Here is a 25,982-nt window from a genome sequence, read left to right as displayed (position 1 = left end):
GCTCAGCATTTATGATTTTATCCCTCTAAAAAACTGTGTCCACAAAGCCCTTTTGGTATCTTCTTGAGGTGTTGAGTGTTCTCTGTGTGAAGAAAAAACTCACTTTTAGAGCAGGAAATAGTATATTACTCTCATTCTCCTCTCACCCCCAATTCTGCAGTTTGAAGATTGAGGCAGTCACGCTACCCATATCTGTACAAAAGATAACCCGAGGCATCTTGCAATCCCGCTTTGGGAATAATATCCAAGGGCAAAGGTAAGCTTTCCTGGAAAGCCACATATCTCTCTTTGTGACCGAGAAGTGCATGTGTTCACCGGCTCTATGGAATCTTACTTACCCAGTAGCGTTTACCACCATGACATGAAAAGCGTCACCATTTCTGCGCATGAAGCCTCTGTTGAAGGGGCAACTCCTTTTCATTCCTGGTCATCCTCATATCATGTAGCAACGAGAGGCCCCAGTATTCAATTGCTTAGAGCTTAAAGTGCTTGTTTTTGAGAGAGAATAGTTACTCTTCATTCACACTTTCCTCAGCATTTATGATTTTATCCCTCTAAAAAACTTTTTCAGCAGTTCTGGTTTTCTATGACTTTGTGGAAATCAGAGGTCTTGACTGCACAGAGGTGTAGGTGTCCTGATTCATGTGCAGTTTGCTTGTTTCATGACTTTTTCTTTAGTCGAACACTGCCAAAGCCATTCTTTCACTTGGAATGTCCACAAAGCCCTTTTGGAATCTTCTTGAGGTGTTGTGTTTTCTCTGTGTGAAGAAAAAAGTCACTTTTAGAGCAGGAAATAGCTTATTACTCTCATTCTCCTCTCACCCCCAATTCTGCAGGTTGAAGATTGTGGAAGTCACGCCATGCAAGTCTCTATGGAAGATTACCCAAGGCGTCTTCCTATCCCGCTTTCGGGATAAAACGGAAGGGCAAAGGTAAGCTTTCCTGGAAAGCCAAATGTCTCTCTTTGTGACCTAGAAATGCATGTGTGCACCTTCTCAATGGATTCTTACTTACCCAGTAACGTTTACCGCCATGACATGAAAAGCATCACCATTTCTGCGCATGAAGCCTCTGTTGAAGGGGCAACTCCTTTTCATTCCTGGTCATCCTCATATCATGTCGCAACGAGAGGCCCCATTATTCAATTACTTAGAGCTTAATGTGCTTGTTTTTGAGAGAGAATAGTTACTCTTCATCCACACTTTGCTCAGCATTTCTGATTTTATCCCTCTAAAAAACTGTGTCCACAAAGCCCTTTTGGTATCTTCTTGAGGTGTTGAGTGTTCTCTGTGTGAAGAAAAAAGTTACTTTTAGAGCAGGAAATAGCTTATTACTGTCATTCTCCTCTCACCCCCAATTCTGCAGTTTGAAGATAGTGGAAGTCACGCCATGCAAGTCTCTATGGAAGATAAACCACGGCGTCTTTCAATCCCGCTTTCGGGATAAAGTTGAAGGGCAAAGGTAAGCTTTCTGGAAAGCCACATGTCTCTCTTTGTGACTGAGAAGTGCATGTGTTCACCGGCTCCATGGAATCTTACTTACCCAGTAACGTTTACCGCCATGACATGAAAAGCGTCACGATTTCTGCGCATGAAGCCTCTGTTGAAGGGGCAACTCCTTTTCTTTCCTGGTCATCCTCATATCATGTCGCAACAGTTGGCCCCATAATTCAATTGCGCAGAGCTTAAATGCTTGTTTTTGAGAGAGAATAGTTACTCTTCATTCACACATTGCTCAGCAATTATGATTTTACCTCTCTAAGAAAAGTCACTTTTAGAGCAGGAAATAGCTTATTACTCTCATTCTCCTCTCACCCCCAATTCTGCAGTTTGAAGATTGAGGCAGTCCCGCTACCCATATCTGTACAAATGATAACCCGAGGCACCTTGGAATCCCGCTTTCAGAATAATATCCGAGGGCAAAGGTAAGCTTTCCTGGAAAGTCACATGTCTCTCTTTATGACCGAGAAGTGCATGTGTTCACCGGCTCCATGGAATCTTACTTACCCAGTAGCGTTTACCGCCATGACATGAAAAGCGTCACCATTTCTGCACATGAAGCCTCTGTTGAAGGGGCAACTCCTTTTCATTCCTGGTCATCCTCATATCATGTAGCAACGAGAGGCCCCAGTATTCAATTGCTTAGAGCTTAAAGTGCTTGTTTTTGAGAGAGAATAGTTACTCTTCATTCACACTTTGCTCAGCATTTATGATTTTATCCCTCTAAAAAACTTTTTCAGCAGTTCTGGTTTTCTATGATTTTGTGGAAATCAGAGGTCTTGACTGCACAGAGGTGTAGGTGTCCTGATTCATGTGCAGTTTGCTTGTTTCATGAGTTTTTCTTTAGTCGAACACTGCCAAAGCCATTCTTTCACTTGGAATGTCCACAAAGCCCTTTTTGAATCTTCTTGAGGTGTTGAGTGTTCTCTGTGTGAAGAAAAAAGTTACTTTTAGAGCAGGAAATAGCTTATTACTGTCATTCTCCTCTCACCCCCAATTCTGCAGTTTGAAGATAGTGGAAGTCACGCCATGCAAGTCTCTATGGAAGATAAACCACGGCGTCTTTCAATCCCGCTTTCGGGATAAAGTTGAAGGGCAAAGGTAAGCTTTCTGGAAAGCCACATGTCTCTCTTTGTGACTGAGAAGTGCATGTGTTCACCGGCTCCATGGAATCTTACTTACCCAGTAACGTTTACCGCCATGACATGAAAAGCGTCACGATTTCTGCGCATGAAGCCTCTGTTGAAGGGGCAACTCCTTTTCTTTCCTGGTCATCCTCATATCATGTCGCAACAGTTGGCCCCATAATTCAATTGCGCAGAGCTTAAATGCTTGTTTTTGAGAGAGAATAGTTACTCTTCATTCACACATTGCTCAGCAATTATGATTTTACCTCTCTAAGAAAAGTCACTTTTAGAGCAGGAAATAGCTTATTACTCTCATTCTCCTCTCACCCCCAATTCTGCAGTTTGAAGATTGAGGCAGTCCCGCTACCCATATCTGTACAAATGATAACCCGAGGCACCTTGGAATCCCGCTTTCAGAATAATATCCGAGGGCAAAGGTAAGCTTTCCTGGAAAGTCACATGTCTCTCTTTATGACCGAGAAGTGCATGTGTTCACCGGCTCCATGGAATCTTACTTACCCAGTAGCGTTTACCGCCATGACATGAAAAGCGTCACCATTTCTGCACATGAAGCCTCTGTTGAAGGGGCAACTCCTTTTCATTCCTGGTCATCCTCATATCATGTAGCAACGAGAGGCCCCAGTATTCAATTGCTTAGAGCTTAAAGTGCTTGTTTTTGAGAGAGAATAGTTACTCTTCATTCACACTTTGCTCAGCATTTATGATTTTATCCCTCTAAAAAACTTTTTCAGCAGTTCTGGTTTTCTATGATTTTGTGGAAATCAGAGGTCTTGACTGCACAGAGGTGTAGGTGTCCTGATTCATGTGCAGTTTGCTTGTTTCATGAGTTTTTCTTTAGTCGAACACTGCCAAAGCCATTCTTTCACTTGGAATGTCCACAAAGCCCTTTTTGAATCTTCTTGAGGTGTTGAGTTTTCTCTGTGTGAAGAAAAAAGTCACTTTTAGAGCAGGAAATAGCTTATTACTCTCATTCTCCTCTCACCCCCAATTCTGCAGTTTGAATATTGAGGCAGTCACGCCACCCATATCTGTACGAAAGATAACCCAAGGCGCCTTGCAATCCCGCTTTCGGAATAATATCCAAGGGCAGAGGTAAGCTTTCCTGGAAAGCCACATGTCTCTCTTTGTGACCTAGAAATGCATGCGTACAGAGGCTCAAGGGAATGTAACTTACCCAATAACATTTATCGCTATGACATGAAAAGCGTCACCATTTCTACACATGAAGCCTCTGTTGAAGGGGCAACAGGTTTTGCTTCCTGCTTATCCTCATATCCTGTCGCAGAACCTCATATTCTGTTGCAACAAGAGGCCCCATTATTCAATTGTTTAGAGCTTAAAATGCTTGTTTTTGAGAGTGCATAGCTACTTTTCATTCACACTTTGCTCAGCATTTATGATTTTATCCCTCTAAAAAACTGTGTCCACAAAGCCCTTTTGGTATCTTCTTGAGGTGTTGAGTTTTCTCTGTGTGAAGAAAAAAGTCACTTTTAGAGCAGAAAATAGCTTATTACCGTCATTCTCCTCTCACCCCCAATTCTGCAGTTTGAAGATTGTGGAAGTCACGCCACGCATGTCTCTGTGGAAGATTACCCAAGGCGTCTTCCTATCCCGCTTTCGGGATAAAACTGAAGGGCAAAGGTAAGCTTTCCTGGAAAGCCAAATGTCTCTCTTTGTGACCTAGAAATGCATGTGTTTACCTTCTCAATGGATTCTTACTTACCCAGTAACGTTTACTGCCATGACATGAAAAGCGTCACCATTTCTGCGCATGAAGCCTCTGTTGAAGGGGCAACTCCTTTTCATTCCTGGTCATCCTCATATCATGTCGCAATGAGAGGCCCCATTATTCAATTGCGCAGAGCTTAATGTGCTTGTTTTTGAGAGAGAATAATTACTCTTCATTCACACATTGCTCAGCAATTATGATTTAATCTCTCTAAGAAAGAGTGTCACGAGTTCTGGTTTTCTATGATTTTGTGGAAATCAGAGGTCTGGACTGCAGAGAGGATTTCATGTCCCAGTTCTGGTGCAGTTGGCTTGTTTCATAACTTTTTCATTAGTCGAACACTGCCAAAGCCATTCTTTCAATTGAAATGTCCACAAAGCCCTTTTGGTATCTTCTTGAGGTGTTGAGTTTTCTCTGTGTGAAGAAAAAAGTCACTTTTAGAGCAGGAAATAGCTTATTACTGTCATTCTCCTCTCACCCCCAATTCTGCAGTTTGAAGACTGTGGAAGTCACGCCACACAAGTCTCTAGGGAAGATTACCCAAGGCGTCTTCCTATCCCGCTTTCGGGAAAAAACTGAAGGGCAAAGGTAAGCTTTCCTGGAAAGCCAAATGTCTCTCTTTGTGACCTAGAAATGCATGTGTTCACCTTCTCAATGGATTCTTACTTACCCAGTAATGTTTACCGCCATGACATGAAAAGCGTCACCATTTCTGCGCATGAAGCCTCTGTTGAAGGGGCAACTCCTTTTCATTCATATAACAACAGTGTACACGCTTCAACGGGGGAGGCCCCCTTCAAAATTGTCTACGGGACTCACTTCAATCCCTTCCCGTTGGATGCCCCCCCTCTCCATTCCTCTAAATTGCCAGATGTATCTTCGTGGTGGGGGGAGGCGGCGCAGCAATGGACTCTTATTAAGAAACACCTTGACAAAGCCAAACTGGATTACAAAAAATACGCAGACCGCCATCGTGCGGCCGAATGGGAATTACAACCCGGAGATCATGTGTATATTTCCACAAAAAATCTAAAACTTGCTCAGACCAGCCGCAAACTCGCTCTGAAATTCCTAGGACCTTTTCCTGTGCGCAAGATAATAAATAAAGTGACTGTTGCTGTAACTTTGCCCAAGAACCTGCGCCATGTGCTTGACACGTTCCATGTCAGTCTTCTAAAGAAAGCTCCCACCGACAACAAATGGCACGTCAAAGCTCCACCCATTCCAACTTTGATTGACGACCAAATACACTATGAGGTACAGCAAATCCTGGACTCTAAACTCAAACGAAATCAGCTTTTTTACCTCATTAGATGGAAGGACTTTGATTCTGGTTACGATGAATGGGTGAACTCTGCACATGTTCATGCTCCTAGACTAACCAAAGCTTTTCATACTCGCTACCCATATAAGCCAGGGGGGGATCTATTTTAAGGGGGGCAGAATGTCAGGTCCAGTGTATATCTAAACTGTACTGACTCCATTTTCATGCCTTTTTCTTTAGTCAAATAATACGAAAGCCATTCTTTCACTTGACAAGTCCACAATTCCTTTTGGTACCTTCTTGAGGTGTTAAGTTTTCTCTGTGTGAAGAAAAAAGTCACTTTTAGAGCAGTAAATAGCTTATTGCTGTCATTCTCCTCCTACCCCCAATTCTGAAGTTTGAAGGTTGTAGAAGTCACGCCACCCGTGTCTCTACGAAAGATCAGACCTCTGATTTCCACAAAATCATAGAAAACCAGAACTGGTGACACTCTTTCATTCCTGGTCATCCTCATATCATGTCGCAACTGTCAGACTGTGGCCCCATTATTCAATTGCGCAGAGCTTAATGTGCTTGTTTTTGAGAGTTAATAGTTACTCTTCATTCACACATTGCTCAGCAATTATGATTTTATCTCTCTAAGAAAGAGTGTCACCAGTTCTGGTTTTCTATGATTTTGTGGAAATCAGAGGTCTGGACTGCAGAGAGGATTTCATGTCCCAGTTGCAGTTGGCTTGTTTCATAACTTTTTCATTAGTCGAACACTGCCAAAGCCATTCTTTCAATTGGAATGTCCACAAAGCCCTTTTAGTATCTTCTTGAGGTGTTGAGTTTTCTCTGTGCGAAGAAAAAAGTCACTTTTAGAGCAGGAAATAGCTTATTACTGTCATTCTCCTCTCACCCCCAATTCTGCAGTTTGAAGACTGTGGAAGTCACGCCACACAAGTCTCTAGGGAAGATTACCCAAGGCGTCTTCCTATCCCGCTTTCGGGATAAAACTGAAGGGCAAAGGTAAGCTTTCCTGGAAAGCCTCTTGTGTATAGAGGCTCAATGGAATATAACTTACCAGATATAGATTATTGCCATGACATGAAAACCGTCAACATTTCTGCACATGAAGCCTCTGCTGAAGGGGCAACACCTTTTCCTTCCTGCTTATCCTCATATCCTTATATCCTTTTGCAGCAAGAGGCCCCATTGCTCAATTGCACAGAGCACAAAGTGCTTCTTTTTGAGAGAGAACAACTACTTTTCATTCATGCTTTGCTCAGCATTTATGATTTTATTCCTCTCAAAAAGTGTGTCGTCAGTTCTGATTTTCTATGATTTTGTGGAAATCAGAGGCCTGAATTGCAGAGAGGAGTGGATGTCCTGGTTTATCTGCAGTTGGCCTCTTTCATGCCTTTTTCTTTAGTCAAATAATACGAAAGCCATTCTTTCACTTGACAAGTCCACAATTCCTTTTGGTACCTTCTTGAGGTGTTAAGTTTTCTCTGTGTGAAGAAAAAAGTCACTTTTAGAGCAGTAAATAGCTTATTGCTGTCATTCTCCTCCTACCCCCAATTCTGAAGTTTGAAGGTTGTAGAAGTCACGCCACCCGTGTCTCTACGAAAGATTACCCAAAACGTGTCTCTACGAAGTATCATGGTTTACATGTAAATACAGTTACAACGTCCAGTCCCAAGACTTGTATATTTGTCCTTTGTGTCTCCAGCATAATAATTGCTAGAAGACTGAATCCAAAAAAAGTTTACTGGAAGGAATTAGGTATTGGCCAGAGGAAGACTTTTCTCAGAACAAGCTGAAAGAGACTGGTCCGGCAAGCCTCGTAGTCTATTGTCAACTTCTTTAAAATGCCACCTCCATCTCACCCTTTCAGAGGAAAGGAAAAGGCCGCTTCAGAGTTCTTGCCAAAGAACTCTGTTTGTTCTGCAAAGGCTACCTACAAAATAAGAAAGAACAAATATACATAAATAAGTCTTGGGACTGGACTTTGTAACTGTATTTACATGTAAACCATAATAATACTTGGTATATGTTGATTTTGATGCATGACTAATATTATAAGTCATATACACGGCATAGGCTTTTTGATTATAACCCCATTTTCTGCCTCCTTGAGCTTAGGCTCCTTACTTCCTGGTTAAGATATCTGACATACAGCTGAAAGTGCTCAATCGGGGTTTGGGTTATGTTCCCATCCCCCATTACAATAGTTTTCAAACAAGGTTAGGTCTATTTAAATTAATCAAACAACTCAAACTTAAAGTCTTCTTGAGTAATAGAGATCCTTCGAGTAGTGGCCATTTCCACACCTCTTTCCCCCCACACAAAATTCCACAAAACTCATGGAACGATGGTGTCTTCATGGTGCAATTTCCCATCATGACTCTGTTTCGTGGTGTGATGACATCAGAAATCACACCATGAAATGGAATCATGATGGGAAATCATGCCATGAAGACATGTCGCTCTGTGAGTTTTGTGCGATTTTGCGTGAAGAAAAGATGTATGGAAACAACTAGTGATCTTGCGCCCTAAATCTTCCTTTGTACCCAATATTAGTCATCCCAATATAACAACTTTTGAAGTGATGGTTTTAAAAAACAATAAAAAATTAGAATCACAACCAGTGAGTTCCCGCTAATGTGAGCATGTGAGCAATCGCTTACAGATTCTGACTCCTCCGCTCACAGCTTCTCAGATGTAGCTCACAGATACTAACCCTCAGGTGGCCCCGCCCTCCCAGTCAGCCAGCATCTGCAGGTGGGCCCTATATGGATGAAGCCTCATCCCACTTCTCTCCTCCCTTCCTGGCTGTGGTTGGTTTGGCCCCCAGGGTGGTGCCAGAGAGCGCCTCCAGCCACTGCTGGCTCTCTAGCTGGGGAACAGAGCAGAGCTGAGTGATCGAGTCTGGCCTGACTCATGCAGCCTGAAATCACTAGGATCCCCTCAGCCCCAGAGAGCTGAGGAGAGGAGGTAGCGTCTCAGCCACCACCATGGTGAACGCATCATTTAACTTGGCCTTGGCGCAGAAAGAGGCTGAAGCATTGACTCACAAAAGCTCATCTTGAAATGAATTTGCTAGTCTTTAAGGTGCCATTGCGTGTCTGCTTTATTTTGTAGCAACAGACTAATACAACTACCCCTTTGTAATCAGCATGGACATATCCATTTTTATACAGAAGTATACTCTGATTTTTGTGGCCCTTTCACCTAATGGCTTTTGTTGTTAAATTGATTTGATTGTAATCAAAACAATTTGATTTTAATTTTTTTTTAAAGGAGGTGCACTCAAAACTTTAATGAAAGTTGTTTCAGCTCACAAAGCAGATTTTTAGCTCACAACACTGGAAAGCTTAGAGGGACAACCACAACCTACATGGAACAATTTATCCCAAGAGGAACAGAGAGCCCTGGATAATTTTCCAAAGGATCCAAATATAACTATCAAAGAAGTGGACAAAGGGGGTGCAGTTGTAACCATAGAGTTGCGTACGGATTTGGAGGTTGACTAATAGTGTATTTTCACAAAAGTCTATTTTGGACATTGTACCCATACAAAAGACATGTTTTTGTAGTAATAATTTTATTGAAGATTAAGCGGCATTGATTTAGACATCTTGGTAAGCTTTCACGATTGTTATTTTTCCTTTGATAAGCTCTTAATTATGATACTCTCTGAATATTCATGCTGGACTGGGCAAGTTGTGTAGTGGAACTACAGTGAACCTTTCATCTATAGTCATCGATCCAGAGGAGTTAGCCATGTTAGTCCGTAGTACCAAAATAGTAAAGAGTCCAGTAGCACCTTTAAGACTAACCAACTTTATTGTCGCATAAGCTTTTGAGAACCACAGCTCTCTTCGTCAGATGCATCGTCAGCTTTCGAGAACCACAGCTCTCTTCGTCAGATGCATCTGACAGACAGGCTCAGGAGGAAATTACAACATTTCCAAGCCTGGCTGCAGAGCTTGTTTGCCACAGAGGAGACTAGGAGGGGGTGAGACAGGAACATCATTCCCACTCCTGCGTTGCTCCTACAGTCCTGAAGAGCTGAGATGGGCAACAGCTGAAAGTGTCGTCTGCTGCCCAGCCCTGCAAAAATGCAAGCCCACTACTACAACCAAGTTCTCTTTTCTCCTTTCAGGAATAGCCCTCTGCTCATATACGTCGTGTGGATGAACATGGTAAGAATGTTGTGAGCCACTCAGGAAACTCAATGCAAGCGCTTCCTCTCCCCACCTTGCAAAGATTGTACTCCTTTTTTATCTTACCACCATGGTTGCAGGACATGTTGTCCTGCATCTCTCAGCATCCTAGATTAGATAGCTAGAAACAATCCTATCTGAAGGGAGAACTGTCCGTGCTGCTTTGAGGAAGGGTGGGCTAAAAGTGAGAGAGAAATTGAGGAGTTTGTAAAAAAAACCTACTCAACGTGTACGTTCTAATATTGTATTTACAAATTCCCACTACAAGGCCAGCCTACCCTTTCCATTATCTAATCTTCCCAGGAAGGAAGACGACGTTTGACAAGGTTCTCTTTGAAGCCACTTCCACCTCCCCAGCTGCAGCTAAACCAACCCATTTTGGGTCTGTCGGCTGTATTTCAAGTGGGTCTTGTAGGGTGAAACTTGTCTCACTTGCTTGAGTCACCTGGAATGTTTGGTCAGTGACCATGTTTTGGAGTACTCCTGCTCTACTCTAGTGGCCAACACAGAGGTCCGTCTGTGGGCTGTGATCCTGTGGCCTGGACTTGTTGATGTGGCGATTCCCTTTTTTATTCTGCAGGTGCCATTCCTCCAGTATCCCCCAAAGGGTTCTTCTGCCCTCCCACACAGTAGCTGGGGACTTTGTTTTTTGTTCCACCTCATTGTCCACTTAATCAGCTTGGATCCCCAATCAAGAATTAGATTATGTCACAATGAACAAATGCAAAAAAAACCCCCTATGGTTTCTCCTTGTGGTTTCACAAGTGTTTAGTTTCCCCTGCATCTCCTTTCAGATCATGGTTCAAAGATCAAACGGCAGCCGCACACTGCTTGGTGGCCCACCTCTCTTCCTGCCTCCACAAGGCACTGGTGTGGACATGGCTGTGAGTGGCAGCATCCCCTCGGCCATCCTGTCAGCAATCACCCCTCGCAACCGCTCTGCAATGGTATGGAGGCAGTGCAGCAAAATTCTTGAAGTTTACCAGGGGTGGGGTGGGAAGAGGAACGCTGCAGCATCTGCCACCAAACATTTTACAAGTACAGGTCCAGTTCTCATGCAAAGGGACTGGCTATTGAGATACCAGCTAGCCCTCATCTGGGCACAGCCAGACAAAATGCTAGGGTTTCTTTGAGCTCTTCTGCCCTCCTGGGATGTGCATGATGACCTAGTCTGATCAGGATGGTGGCATCCAGGGAAGAGGGATTAAGCCTGACTCTTCACACTATTTTCCTGATCAGAAATGGCCCCAAGGAGCTACTGATCGTCCCTTCAGGTTAAGGATACACTGATTCCTTGCAATCAGAAGTGATCAGCTTCAGGGGAAAGTAGTCAAATATTTGATTGTCTGGAAGCCCCTTATAGACTTTTTGCAAGAAACAGAAAGAGATGAACTAATAATCTGTGCTTGTGAAGATTAAGGAGAGGGAAAAATATATAAATGGAAAGGAAAAGTAGCTACTTAATGATTTATTGTCGAAGGCTTTCACGGCCGGAGAACGATGGTTGTTGGGGGTTTTCCGGGCTGTATTGCCGTGGTCTTGGCATTGTACTTAATGATTATTTTAGAATTAGTATATAATATGTATTAATGTTAGAATCTTTCAAATGGAAAATGGGTACCTACTCCTATTTATATAAGTATATTCTTATCTCCTTTTTTTCTTTTTGTAGGTTTTAGAATTTTAAAATTTTAATGAAACTCTATTTTTAAAAAAAGACCAGCTGAGGTTTCCTTGATAAAAGCCAGACACTGGAGATGTTCCCTGATTGCTAGGAGCCACTCTGCAGCGCCTGAAGGTGTAATGCACAGCATTACGTTGGGCCACAGGGGCGCTGCGTGTTATGGGGGTTTTGTTACCAGTTTTATCTGTTTTAATTTTGCACTGTCCATTTAATTGTTATATTGTATATTATATTGCATTTTAATTTGGTTGTGATCCACTCTGAGCATGTGCAGGGAGAATGGATTATAAACAAAGGAACAAAAGACTGAACGAACGAAATGAAGAAAGGAAGAAATGAAGAAAGAAAAAGAAAGAAAAAGAAAGAGAGAAAGATGGGGAAGGCGGCACCTGTGGGAGGGAGCCAGAGAAACGTTTTGAAGAGATTAAGCAAAAACAGGCTTACATAGGAAGGGGGAGGAGGTTAGGAGGGGAGCACAGTTTGACGCAGGGGTGGCTTCTTGAAGAGCCATCTTGCTTTGAAGAGGCGCTGCTTAAATAAAGGCAAAAGCACATGTTGCAAAGATAGCATAGGTCCCCCACCTCCACCATGTTCTTTCTTCTGAAGGAAGCCAGACCTCGTAGCACTGATCTGGAACTTCAGTGTTGAGGTGACCCTGTATATGGCACAGCAGTTATCACTGTTTGCTGAAAGAGTGGCTGTAATTGCCGCATCTTTTTGTGCCTGCTTGAATTCAAACAGAAAGGCATGTGAGTAATGTGCTGGGTAGAACGTATTTTGGGCAATGGTAGTTATAAGACCTTAGTGTTCACCTGTTTTGGATTTTGTCTACTGAAACTACATTTGACTTCCTTGGGGTAAGTGGCATATCAACTAAATAAATCACACGGGACAGACTTCAGGGCAGGTTGCCTTGAAAGTGAGGGGGTGGCACTGAGGAGGTACTCACGCTTTCACATCTTCTGGCAGGTTTGGGACAACAGTGTATTGGCAGCAGAGGAACAGAGAGGGATACCCAAGGTCAGCAATTTCTGCATTGCCTTTCATTGGAGGAGGCTGGCAGCTGAGGATAAGACCAGTGGCGGACATCAGAAGGACCACGAAGACAGCGCCTGCTCTTCCAGGTCTACGACACACACCAATTTCATTCTGTGCAATGATTGCAAGTATGTTGAATCAGGAATCTGATTTCTTTCTTCTTAATTGCAACATGTCATTTATAGAGGCATGGTAGGGAATCTGCTGCTGTAACATAGTGGTTAAGTGGCTGAGCTCCGAGCAAGCACTCTGCTGGTCTGACTCTCACTCCTGCCATGAGCTCAGCTGGTGGCCTTGGGTGAGCCCCTCCTCTCAGCCCAGCTCTCCACCTCTATTGTGGAGATAATATTAACGCTAACATTGTTCACCACTCTTAGTTGGCACTGATTTGTCTAGAAGAGCAGTATATAAGCATACTTATTATAAAAGCTGTTGTAGCATAGTGGTTGAATGGTTGGGCTGCAAATCAGCACTCTGCTAGTTTGATTCCAACTACTGCCATGAGCTCTGCAGGTAGCCTTGAGTAATTCACTCCTCTCAGGCCCAGCCACCCCAGCTGTATTGTGGGGTTAATAATAAATTTACTTGGTTAACCATTCTGAGTGTGGCACTAACCTGTCCAGAAGAGCGGTATGTAAGTACATGGTTGTTGTTGTTGTTGTTATAATCATCATCATTGTTGCTGTGGTCATTATCATTATTTTATTATTATTATTAAAAGAGCATAAATTCAACTGTTAGGAAGTAAATGGAAGTCAGGATTATTTTCTTGAGTGCTTCCACCCCACTCGCCCAAGGACCATAACTGACATATAAAAAGCCTCACAGGCTAGGCACATCTGGAGTTGGTAGATTGCCTTTTGCTTCTATTCCATGAAGCCCCTCCCTCACTGATTCTCCTGTACTCTTTCAGGCTGCTGAAGAAGGGGATGTAAAGGCTAAGTTTGTTGGCATCAGAGGTCCATTGATTTATTACACTGCCAATCAAGCCAATGCAACACTGGACTTGATTGTCAAATCTGGTGGAAGACCTGCCAGCAATTTACTTTCTCTAAAGATTGTGAATGCAGATTTCAGCCTGCCACCACCGAGCCTTTGCAGACATTGCTTGCCAAGAGGGCCAGGGCTACCACTTACCCTGCATTGACTTGCCATCTAAGGCCCTGCCTTGTGCCAAAGTCTCCTGTCATCACTGCATTGTCTGCACCCAGGCAAGGTATCAGCATCTCAAAAGGACTGACAGGGTGTGGCTGGAGAGCAATCAACTTGCCCTCCCTCCTCTTGCCTGTTCTTAGCCAAGAGAAACTTTTTAAACTAGGAAAATAGATTTCGATGCAGTCTAAACCTCCAAAATAAAAGGCATTTGTCTATTCCCTCATTCAAACTCACCCCCCCCCCTTCCCCAGCCAGCCATTGCACCTCACCAGCTCTTACAAAAGGTGTTGGATCTTAACATCTGAGCATGGAAAATCTTTGGAAACATTTTCTTTGCTTGTGGCAATTTGTCCTGTACAGTTCTGGTGTGAAACTGTGTGAAATGGTGAAATGGATACGGTTGTTGCTAAAGAAGCAGTGCTTTTCTAAGGGGTTACCACATTAACTGGCAAGGAGCTCTGATTATCAAAAGCTCATTTCCTGGCAATTTAGTTGGTCTTTAAGGTGCAACTGGACACAAATCTTGCTCAGCTTGAAGCAATTACAATCAGGGAGCACCTTTGTAGTAGCACAAGTTGGCGGCCATACTGGGTATCTAACAGCAGACCAAACTGTCCAAGAGATGCAAGATGGCAACTAATGTGCCTAGCCCATCTGCAATGCTTGCACCCTGACTAAGTTACTCTGGGGAGCTCATGGACTTCTCCTGAAGAGCATTTCCTTGATTTTGTCGCTGGAGCCTGATCTTCCTTGATGGCATGCTGGCACCTTTGGAAACCAAGCCTGGCCTAGTCCAGAAGCCAAATGCCAACTAGCTCATTGCCCTTTGGATACCTGTATACCCAGTTAGCTAGTGGATCTACTGAAGAGCCCACTTGCTTTATTACTGCAGTTATTTTGCATAAGCAGGCTAGACTAGTTTTAGGACTGGCAGTGAGACATTCGGCAGGTTGACCCCTATTCAAATTACCCAGTTTCTTCCTTTGTTTTACAGCCCTGATGACCTTTTAATTTCTTCACCTGTGGCTGGGACACATGTAAGTACATATCCATTGCTTTGCTCTTCTTCAGAGAAGGGGGGAAGGGGAAATACAGCAATGCAAGTGGGGCTGGTCTCCAAAGGAATGTAAGCTGCTTTGAATTCATTCTGCTCTGCTGCTTTATTTTCATTTGTGACTCGTGAGAGAGAGAGGGAGTGAGTGAGTGAGTGCAAGCCGAGTGGGGCTGGTCTCCAAAGGAACGTAATCTGCTTTGAATTCATTCTGCTCTGCTGCTTTATTTTCATTTGTGACTCGTGAGAGAGAGGGAGAGAGAGAGGGAGTGAGTGAGTGCAAGCCGAGTGGGGCTGGTCTCCAAAGGAACGTAAGCTGCTTTGAATTCATTCTGCTCTGCTGCTTTATTTTCATTTGTGTCTCAGGAGAGAATGAGTGAGTGAGTTCATAGCTTATATATCAGTCCAAAACAGACTAAGATAGCAAAGTCCTATTCCATTCGCTTTCCAGGAACAGGGCAAAGACTCCAGGTTCATGGAGGAAGACAGTAAGTGTGTGTCTATTCAAAAGATAAATGTTGTTTCTTTCCTTTTCCTTCAGGTGTCTACCAAGATGCAATGTAGATGGTACAACATGACTCAGCCCTAGCTGTGGCCGGCTGGCAGCAGATGTCGTTGGATAACTTCCTCAGGGGATGTAGGATCCCTGTATCAATTATATAAGCAAGATATAATCATCTTCAATAATGGGCATACTCAAACCACTTCATATAATGGTGCATACTCGAACCACTTATTCAAATAAACAGTTACTCACCTTGAAACAGTGCAATTCTTTCTTGAAACCTAGAGAGTGATGCAGGCACCCTTGCTCACGCGTCCCTCCCAAGGTTAACAACAGTTTATATACTAACATACACCTTCCTCCCATGCATGAAGCAATCTCATTCAAAGATACAGTAACCATGACTTGGCTCAAATACAAAAACCATTTCATTTAAAGGTACAGTAACTTTCACCCAACTCCAAAGGTCCAGTGTCTAACCCAGAAAGCATTGAAGTGAAAGCTCATTATTTAGCCCATGGGGTTTAAGGCTATTCAGAGAAAAAATCCATTGGGCTTCTCTTCTCAGTAACTCCTTGTTAGTGCACTGAGAAGAAGTTGGCCATGCCACAAATAACACTGACACCTTCATATCGGTCGGTGTGTGCTGTGTTTCAAGGAAATGATGAGTTAGAGAGGCTTCCTCCACTTTGTTCTTAACTCTGGAAATACGTTCCAGAATCCTGACTCTCAGAGGTCTGATTGTATAGCCCACATATAATTTAGGGTAAGGGCAAATCAACAGGTACACCACTCTGGAAGTCTGGCATGTGATGAAATGTCGGATGGTGATTTTCTTTTGTGGTACAGGTATGTCCAAAGAGTCACCCTCTATCATTAATGGACACATGGCACAATGGCCACACCTAAAGTTGCCTGTAGGTCTATCCATACCCAGTGGTCTGGTTATATCTGTATGGGACACAATATCCTTCATATTTCTTGTTCTCCTGTAGCTGATACATGGTGGTGATGCACACCCATGGATGTCAGACACTAAATTCCAATGGCTATGGACTATGGTTTGTACAAATTTAGATAGAGGTGAATAATCTAGAGCCCAATGTAGTCTATCCTTTTTAGCTCTAGCTTTATTCTCAAAAAGGCTATTCCTAGAGACCCGTGAGGCTCTAGTTAATGCCCTTTGTATGGTCTTGTTAGGGTAGCCTCTATTAATGAATGACTTCTGCATAACAGCACACCCATAATCATAGTCCTCTTGTCGTGTGGAATTCCATTTTAATCTCAGAAACTGTCCGTATGGGATATTGTGTCTGAGATGGATGGGATGGTGGGACTCAAAGTTTAAGTAGGCATTCCTGTCTGTAATCTTAGGGCATATCTTCAATCTATCATCACTCCCCCTGAAGACAGTCACATCTAAGTAATTGATTTTGTGCTGATCACTATTCCAAGTGAATTTGATATTCTCATCTAGCGTGTTCAGCCAAGAGCAGAAATGTTCCACAATGGAATAATCACGGATCAAAAAGAATAAATCATCAATGTACCTTTTAAAGATGACTATGTACTCAAAGTAGGGATTGGTATGATTCATGATGTATTTCGCCTCCCATTGTGCCATAAAAATATTGGCAATGCTGGGGGCAGCCGCACACCCCATTGCGATGCCCCTCACCTGAAAGAAGAAACTGTTCAAAAATATGAAATAATTTTTTTCCAGTATCAAATCAAGAAGTTGGAGTAAAAATTCAGAGCTTGGTCTACAGATGTGTCTTGCATTCAGCACATCAGACACCACCCTCCTGGCCATGTCATGTGGTATGGACATATATAAGGAGTTAACGTCCATAGTCAATAAAGTGAAACCCTCCTCAACTGGAAAATTTTCTATTGTCTGTATGAAGCTCCTAGTGTCCTTTATGTAGAAGGGAATGGTGGGAACCTCCGCCTGTAGGAAAGAATCCAGGTAAAACAATCTGGCTCTCAAATTCATCTGTAGGGACTGTGCTCTGTAAGAGATCTTTCACTCTATCAGCTTCTTTAGTAACCGTAACCACGTCTTGTTGACACGTGGCTATAATGAGTACCATAAGATCGAAAGAACATTTATTGAGAATAGATGCCCACTTGGTTTTGAACTCCTCCCTGTCAGCAAACATGCCCGGGGGCTTCTGAATTCTTAAACCTCTTGGTATCTGTTGAGTTTGATAATATTCGTATAAAGTAGAAGCATGAAGCTCCAATTTCATTGATTTGGATTGCAAAAATTGTAGGGTTTCCCAGTCCTCTGGGGGGGGGGGAAGTAATGTCCCACTTCCTAGGTTTGAGACTAGAAAAAATCCTAGACTTTTCTTCTGAGTAAGTGAACGTATCCTGATAACTAGACATGGCTTCCCAATATTCCCTTCCCTCAGTTTTCTTCTTGCCACCGCTAGGAGAAGGATGTCTGCTTCATAGGTCCGTGTTTGGATTCCATCTTACTTGATTTTGGTTGTGATTTGGACTGTTTACTGGACTAACACTTCTTCTGGCTGATTTGGACTTCGTTTTGGACTTGGTGTGTATTGATCCAGTTTGTTTTGACGACGCATATCTTCCTACCCCTTGATGATGACTTCTAAGGCCTTCTTTAAGCACTGTACTCAGTGCCAGATGAAGATGATCCGTATGGATGGACATGATCTATGTTTGATCTGCCTCGGGGAGGGCCACAACATGCCTGCATGTCAGAACTTCACTCTGAAGGTGAGGCATGAGAGGGCCCAATGGTTGAGGGTGTTGTTATGGCAAAAGGTGTTAGATGGAGATGAAGTGCCTATGTCCCCTTCTGTGATAGAAAAAACACCATTGTCTGCCCCAAAGGCGGGTCACAGTTCAGGTTCTGTGGTTTCATTGAAGTCGATCCCGAGATCGGATCCGACAGGTAAGTCGACTCCAAAGTCCGATCCGAAGGGGAAGATGACTCCGAGATCAGATATGACGGGGAAGAAGTCGAGCTCAAAGAGGTCTTCAGATCCAAGAGCCAGTTCGGAACCGCCTCCAAAGAAGCCAAAGAAGTAAAAACATCGGTCAGCTTCATGGTCTAAGCATCATTCTTGGTCTCCATGGCCGGAGTCTAATGATGTTGGTTTCACCATGTACACCATCACCCCATTTGTGCTCCCCGGACCATTCTGTCTCTGATGGTGAAGTGCCGGATCCAGTTATTGACCATCCAGCTGAAACAGGTGCTGTCGGCACCGGGAGGGAGGCGGTCTCTGATTCCAGGACCGGGTTCAACTGACCATCATCGGATCCAAGAGCACTCTTCAAGGCGACCATGTCCCACGTCTTCCCTTTGGAGTCAACATCATTCATCTAATAGGGAGGGCTCAGGTTCAAGACGCTTGCCATACAGCACCATCATGCCTGCTGCATTCCAGCCCCGTATCATTGTCAATGGAAGGGAGCGCCCTCGGGATATGAGCCATCAGATCTGAGGCCCTCAGCATCCAGGGAATGTGGGTAGTTGCCTCCACCGTTTCCGGATGAGGTCCTGTCAACTCCTGCTTCTGAGGTGGAGGAGAGTACTCTGAATTGGGGTCCAAGTCACTGTCAGGTTCGTCACCAGATGAGAACGTGGGACCTAGTGCGAGTTCTCCTTTTGAGGATCTATGTATATACAGACGACCCGAATGGCAAAGGCACTGGATATTGACATGTCATCTGCCATCCCAAAAACTAAAGATAAGTTGCTTTGTTGTATTTATGGTGATTCTCCAGCAACAGTGGGTTTTCCAATGCTAGAAGGCCTGGAGGAGATAGTGCAGAAGGTTTGGAAGGTGCCCTCAGGGTTGCCAGCTACGTCGAAATGCATTGAACAGATGTACAAGATCAAACAGGGTACATGGCAAGCATTGATAAAACACCCTCCACTGTCATCCTTGGTAGCTGAGGAAATTCAGCATCGCAGTTCTGGCTCCCTCTCTGCTCCTCCAGATAAAGAGGGAAGAAAAATTGATGGTTTGGGGAGACACCAATATTCTATCTCTGCTTTAGGCCTTCACATTGCCAGTTATCAAACAATTATGGCAGGATATCAACTATATCTGTGGGAGAAGCTGTCCTCTTATGTCGCTGACTTGCCAGAGGATAAGAAAGCTGTCATTTCTCTCCTGCAAACGGAGGCCGTTCACTTCTCAAAGTAGCAAATGAATGCTGGGAGCCATGCTGCTGATACTGGGGCTCGTGGGATGTCCACTGCAGTGCTTTTGAGGAGGCATTCCTAGTGCCGTTCAACAGCTCTTCCAATGGAAACAAGAACCAAAATAGAGAACTTACCATTTGAGGGAGATTCCTTGTTTTCCAGCACCACAGATGAGGCGCTGAAGAAAAAGAGAATAGGCAGATGGCCAGATCATTGGTAGTGACTTCGATAGGTAGGTCTAGATATAAACCACGGTACTCATTTAGATACAACCCATACCAGTATCACGGGAGATATCAGCAATGCCCTTATTTTCAGCAAAATCCCACAGCTCAACGCCACTACAATGTTTCACAGTAGTCAAGGAGGCGTAGACATTACAAACCCCATCCATCACAAGCCCCTGTTCACCAGAAAGATTCTCAGGGTGCAGGGAAGCAGTTCTGATAGGACATAGTGACCTCTGCACAGAGTTTTTCTGACAGACTGATGCCTTTCTTTTCTAAATGGGAGATGATAACAACTGACTCACGGGTCTTTTTTTAAAAAATAAAATTTTTATTAAGTATATTGAAGGAATGTTACATATAAGTTTTTCCAATTATTCTCTACATATCAATATCAATTACCTTATAATTATCCAGTAAAATGTACATTCCCCACCCTCCCTCCCTCTTTTCTCTAGACCCCCAACAGCGCTTAAACCCTTTAAATTCTTTAAATTTCCCCTCTATTCTATTACTGTTATTCATTCTCAAAGGTAAAGTTCTTAGATAAAACATAACCCCATCATTATACCCCCATCAATAATTATCCATAGACCACAATTGGCCTTTTACATCCCACCTGAGTTCCACATAATCTTTGAATTTTTCCCAATCTTTTAGAAATTCATTTGAACTTTGTTCCTTCAGTTTTCTAGTCAGCTTGTCCATTTCCACCATGTACAGTAATTTTTGTATCCGTTCTTCAACATCTGGTATCTCCTCTTGTTTCCAATATTGTGCATACAGTAATCTTGCTGCCACAATCATGTACCACATTAATGTTCTATCCGTTACATTAACATTTTCCATATTCAGTCCTAACAGAAACATTTCAGGATCTTTCAACAAATTACCCTTCATAATTTTCAACATTTCTGTATATATCTTAGACCAATATTGTTTTGCCTTATCACAAGACCACCACATATGGTAGAAGGAGCCTTCATGTTGTTTACATTTCCAGCATTTGTTTGACATAGCATTACTCATATTAGCTAATTTTTTCGGTGTTAAGTACCATCTATACATCATCTTATATCCATTTTCTTTTAAATTAACACATGTAGATATTTTCATAACATTTTTCCACAAATATTCCCATGCATCCATTGTGATCTGTTTGTTAAAATGTAAAGCCCATTTCACCATTTGGACCTTAACCACCTCATCTTCTATATATCATTTCAATAGCAGTTTATAAAGCTTAGAAACTATCTTTGTTTCATTCCCTAGCAGAAGTTCTTCTAATTCTGAGTTCCTAGTTCTGAAACCCACTTTCCTTTATCTGATTCAAATAAGTCTTTAATTTGTCTATATTGTAGCCATCCATATTTAAAAGGCATCTCTTCTTCTTTCTTCATTTTGACTGTATCTCCTTCCATCTGCAACAAGCCCTTGTACGTTATCCAATCTTCTCCTTGATATTCTGTCTATGGTTTTATCACCTCTGCTGGAATTATCCATAAAGGTCTTTTCTCCTCTATATATTTTTTATATTTCTGCCAAACCGAGAATACATTTTTCCTTACGTAGTGATGCAGAAACAGACCATCCATTTTATATTTCTCATACCATAAATATGCATGCCAACCAAAAAGATTATTATGACCCTCCAATGTTAACTATTTACGATTAGTTAAGTTAACCCAATCTCTCAACCATGTCAAACATATCACTTCATGATATAGTCTCAGATTTGGTAGTTGTAGGTCACCTCTTTCTTTTGCATCACACAGCACTTTCATCTTAACTCTTGTTTTTTTCCCAGCCCATACAAAGTTTAATAATTTCCTTTGCCATTTGTCAAATTGATTTTTCTCTTTTACAATTGGGATTCTTTGTAATAAGAACATCACTCTTGGCAATACATTCATTTTCACAACTGTTATATGACCCAACGACAGATTCAATCTGTTCCACTTTGTCAAGTCTTTTTCCAGTTGAGCCCATAATTTTTCATAGTTATTCTTAAATAAGTCTATGTTTTTCATTGTTAATTCTGCTCCCAAATATTTTGTTTTTTGGACCACTTCACACTCCATGAGATTCATTAGTTCAACCTGTTTCGCTTTCGTCATATTTTTACAGAGCAATTTAGATTTTGATTTGTTAATATAAAAACCTGCCAGATCCCCAAACTCTTTAATCCTGTTTAATAATAATGGTAATGTCTGGACAGGTTCCTCAATAATAAACATCGTCTGCAAATGCTCTGAATTGATAAGAGAAGCCTTTAAGTTTTATTCCATTTAATACTTTGATCTTCTCTTATCTGTCTTAACAATATTTCCAGTACCATAACAAACAACAATGGTGAAAGTGGGCATCCTTGACGCGTACCTTTTCTTACCTCGAACTTTGTTGTCAAATCATAATTTATACACAATGTTGCTTGCTGGTCCTGATAAATTGCCTTTATAGCTTCTATAAACTCTTGACCCAGACTCATCTTTTCCATTACTAAAGACATGAAATCCCAATTTAAATTGTCGAAGGCCTTCTCTGCATCCGCAAACAGAAAGGCTACCTCTTTTTCAGGGTGTTTATCGTAATATTATATAGCATCAATAACAACTCTCAAATAACAAAGCGACAGTTGCCTCGTGAGATCATTATTGACTTTTCAACTAAAAAGATTCGGGACACCATCCTATATAACTCATACAATGCGGATTTGGACTTTATGGGTTTGAAAGTCAAGATTTTGAAGGACGTTCCATTTCTAGTCCGGAAACGGCGTTTTAAATATAAAAAGTTTGCAGCTCTTCTGAGGGACCATGGAATAAAGTACAAATGGTTATTCCCGGAAGGAATATGGTTCAGATATAAAGATCAGGCCTATAAGATATTATCAGAAGATCAACTAAAGGATTTTGAGAATAAAAACCCAGAACTCTGCTGCACCAAGAACGAAGAAAAGGAGGAGCCGGAGGGGGGGGGGGGAGGAGGAGAGCATCGCAACAGCAGTTGCACAGAGAGAATTGCGTCCGGGACCTAGAAGGGGGAGGAAAGTTTAATCAGAATTTGAAATGTTTATTTTCTGTATGATTAACCACTCCATCATTATTCTATGGAGCTATTTTTGTATTATGACAGTATGAAGGGAAACATTGAAGTGTAGTGTTTAGTGTTTGTAGTTCATTCCCCCCCCTTTTTCTTTTTCCACCCCCCTTTGTCCTTTCCCTCTCCCCTTTCCTTGTGATAGTCTGGTGTAGTGTTTTGTAGTTATGAAAAATAAAAAAATTTATAAAAAAAAAAAATAACAACTCTCAAATTATCCCTTATTTGTCTAGTAGGTAAAAACCCTGCTTGTTCTTCTCCAATAAAATCCATTAAAAATATTTTCAGTCTTTCCGCCAAAACTCTTGCAAAAATCTTATAGACATTATTTAACAAAGATGTAGGCCTGTAATTTTTAACATCTGTTAAATCCTGCGCTTCCTTTGGGATCAGCGAGATATTGGCTTCATTCCATGTTTTTGGTACTCCCTTTTTCCTCATTATCTCATTCATCAAATTTTGTAAAACTTGCACCAAGTCTTTTTTCAAAATTTTGTAAAATTTAGCTGAAATTCCATCTGGACCTGGTGCTTTACCCAGTTTCATCGAATCTATAGATTTTAAAATTTCTTCTTCAGTTATTGGAGTGTTCAAAGTTGTCCTCATGGAATCCAAGATTTTTGGTAACTTTCTCTTGTCCAAATATCGATCTGTTTCTTCTTTACTAATTAGCTGTTTTTGGAACAGGTCATGGGTCTTAATGATTGTTAATAAAGGTTATGGGTTGGAGTTCGCTTAGTTGCCTGTGTGTATTGGGCCTTCAATGGCAGTAAATAATAACTTGGTTGAACTAGAGGATGAAATCATATCTCTTCTGGCCAAGAGTGCTATTGAAAAAGTGTCATATGAGGAGTCTGGGAAGGGCTTCTTTTCTCGTTTCTTCCTGGTCCCCAAGAAAGACGGGGGTTTACGTCCTATTCTAGATTTAAGGGGCCTTAATGCTTTCCTTAAGGTTACAAAATTTTAGATGGTCACCTTATCTTCAGTTATTTCCTTACTGAAGGAAGGTAATTGGTTTGCTGTCCTTGACCTGAAGGGCACTTATTTTCATATAGGAATACGAAAGGAGCATAGGAAGTACTTAGGTTTTGTTTACCAACAAAGGGTATTCCGTTATAGAGTACTCCCCTTTGGCCTGTCCACAGCACCACGGCTGTTCACAAAGTGTGTAGCACCTGTGGTGTCTTCAACAACAGGGCTGTACCATTTTTCCATACTTGGATGATTGGCTTATTGTGGCAGGCTCAGAGGCTAAACTACTGCAAGATGTAGACTTAGTAGTAAGCACTTGCAGGCGCTTAGGTCTGCTTATAAATTTTGAAAAATCAAAGCTTGTGCCCTGTCAAACGGTGTCTTACATTGGTGCAGTATTGGACTCTATGGTGGCAAAAGCATTGTTGCCCCATGAAAGAGCTAAGTCAATTAAGGGCATAATTTCTATCTTAAAGAAGAATCGTTTCCAGTCTGTGCGCACAATTCAATGTTTGTTGGGGCATATGGCTGCTACAACCTCAGTGGTGCCATTTGCACGACTTCACATGAGGTCACTTCAGAATTGGTTTGTACGTAGATATAATCCTATGCAGCACTCTCCCTGCTTGAGGTTTTCAGTGCCTAGGACCATACTGTCATCCCTTAACTGGTGGTTAGAGGATGAAAATTTGCTTAAGGAAATCCCATTTGGGCATTTGCACCCTGACATCACAGTGACTACAGATGCATCATTGCAAGGCTGGGGGGCCCATTGTGGGTCTTTGTTTGTTCAGGATGTATGGTCAGAGAGAGAAAGAAGGCTACACATTAATTCATTCGAATTAAGAGCGATACATTTTGCACTTGTGTCCTTTGCAGCGCTTCTCCGGAATCGTCATGTTTTGGTGCAGACGGACAACACAACTGCAATGTATTACATAAACCTACAAGGTGGTACTGCATCAATGACTCTCTGCAAGGAGGCCACACTCATCTGGCAATGGGCGATTCTGAATGGTGTAACAATTCAGGCTATACACATAGCAGGATCCAACAATGTTCGGGTGGATGTGCTCAGCAGGGTACTGATGTTGGACCATGAATGAGCATTAAACGAAGAATACATTGATTTGATTTTTTGGATCTGGGGTTCACCAGACAGAGATGTCTTTGCTACATCAAAAAATGCCAAGGCTCAAGTGTTTTGTTCAAGAGCAGGGAGCGACCCCCTGTCCATTGGGGATGCTTTCCAGTTTGTGTGGACCCACAAGCTACATTATATATTCCCCCCATTCCCATTAGTGGCAAGGGTTTTGTGCAAAATAGAGAAAGACAATACCAATTGCATTCTGGTGGCACTGTTTTGGCCGAGGCAGGTATGGTTTCCAAAACTGTTAGAGCTGTCCAGACGGACATATGTGCACTTACCTCCTCGGCCGGATCTCCTGGTGAACGGGAATCTGTTTCATCATGAGCCCAGGAAGTTGCACCTGACTGTTTGGTGGATACAACCTCGCCTATAGATTTTTCCATGCAGGTGCAAGAGGTCTTATTAAATGCAAGGAAACCTTCCACGAGGTGATCTTATGATGCTAAGTGGCTTAGATTTAAAACATGGGCAGTGACAAACAGTGTAGTGCCTTCTAAGTGCCAATTGAGTTTAGTCTTTGATTATCTGTGTGAGTTGAAAAATCAAGGGCTAATGGTTACATCCTTGAAGGTGCATCTAGCTGCTATTTCTGCATTTCACGAGCAGGTTGAGGGCCATACTGTATTTTCCCATTTCAAATCCTGCCAGTTTTTGAAAGGAATGTTTAACCTATACCCACCTGTAGCACCGCCGATACCTCAGTGGTCTTTAGTATTAGCAAGATTGATGCTACCACCGTTTGAACCACTAGCAACATGCTTTTTAGATTTGCTGTCATATATGGTTGCTTTTTTGGTGGCTGTAACTTCAGCCAGGAGAGTGAGTGAGTTAGCAGCCCTTCAGGCTGACCCTCCCTTCTTGAAATTTCATGCTAACAAGGTGGTTTTACAACCATGCCTTCAATTTCTACCAAAAGTAGTAACTGCTTTTCATCTTGCACAGGATATTACATTACCCATGTTTTTTCCTAACACAGAGACTAAGGGAGGAAAAGTTCTTCACACTTCAGATCTTAGAAGGGCTTTAGCCTTTTATTTAGATAGGACAAAGGGCTTCCATAA

The 25,982-nt window shown here is 42.3% G+C and overlaps 1 protein-coding gene across 1 annotated transcript; it reads left to right on the top strand.

Moving 5' to 3' along the window:
- Window positions 1-209: 209 nt before the first annotated feature.
- On the top strand, window positions 210-15,543 carry LOC129343690 (uncharacterized). Its single transcript, XM_055000048.1, has 15 exons — window positions 210-256; window positions 837-932; window positions 1,366-1,461; window positions 1,829-1,924; window positions 2,505-2,600; window positions 2,968-3,063; window positions 3,644-3,739; window positions 4,193-4,288; window positions 4,869-4,964; window positions 6,556-6,651; window positions 9,791-9,830; window positions 10,646-10,798; window positions 12,505-12,701; window positions 14,723-14,765; window positions 15,321-15,543. The coding sequence occupies exons 4-15, from the start codon at window positions 1,869-1,871 to the stop codon at window positions 15,366-15,368; spliced, it is 1,113 nt and encodes a 370-aa protein (XP_054856023.1). The 5' UTR covers window positions 210-256; window positions 837-932; window positions 1,366-1,461; window positions 1,829-1,868; the 3' UTR covers window positions 15,369-15,543.
- Window positions 15,544-25,982: the final 10,439 nt, after the last annotated feature.

The sequence above is a fragment of the Eublepharis macularius genome, chromosome 15, assembly GCF_028583425.1.
Source record: "Eublepharis macularius isolate TG4126 chromosome 15, MPM_Emac_v1.0, whole genome shotgun sequence".
Classification (NCBI taxonomy): domain Eukaryota; kingdom Metazoa; phylum Chordata; class Lepidosauria; order Squamata; family Eublepharidae; genus Eublepharis; species Eublepharis macularius.
This window is presented reverse-complemented; position numbering and strand designations above follow the sequence as displayed.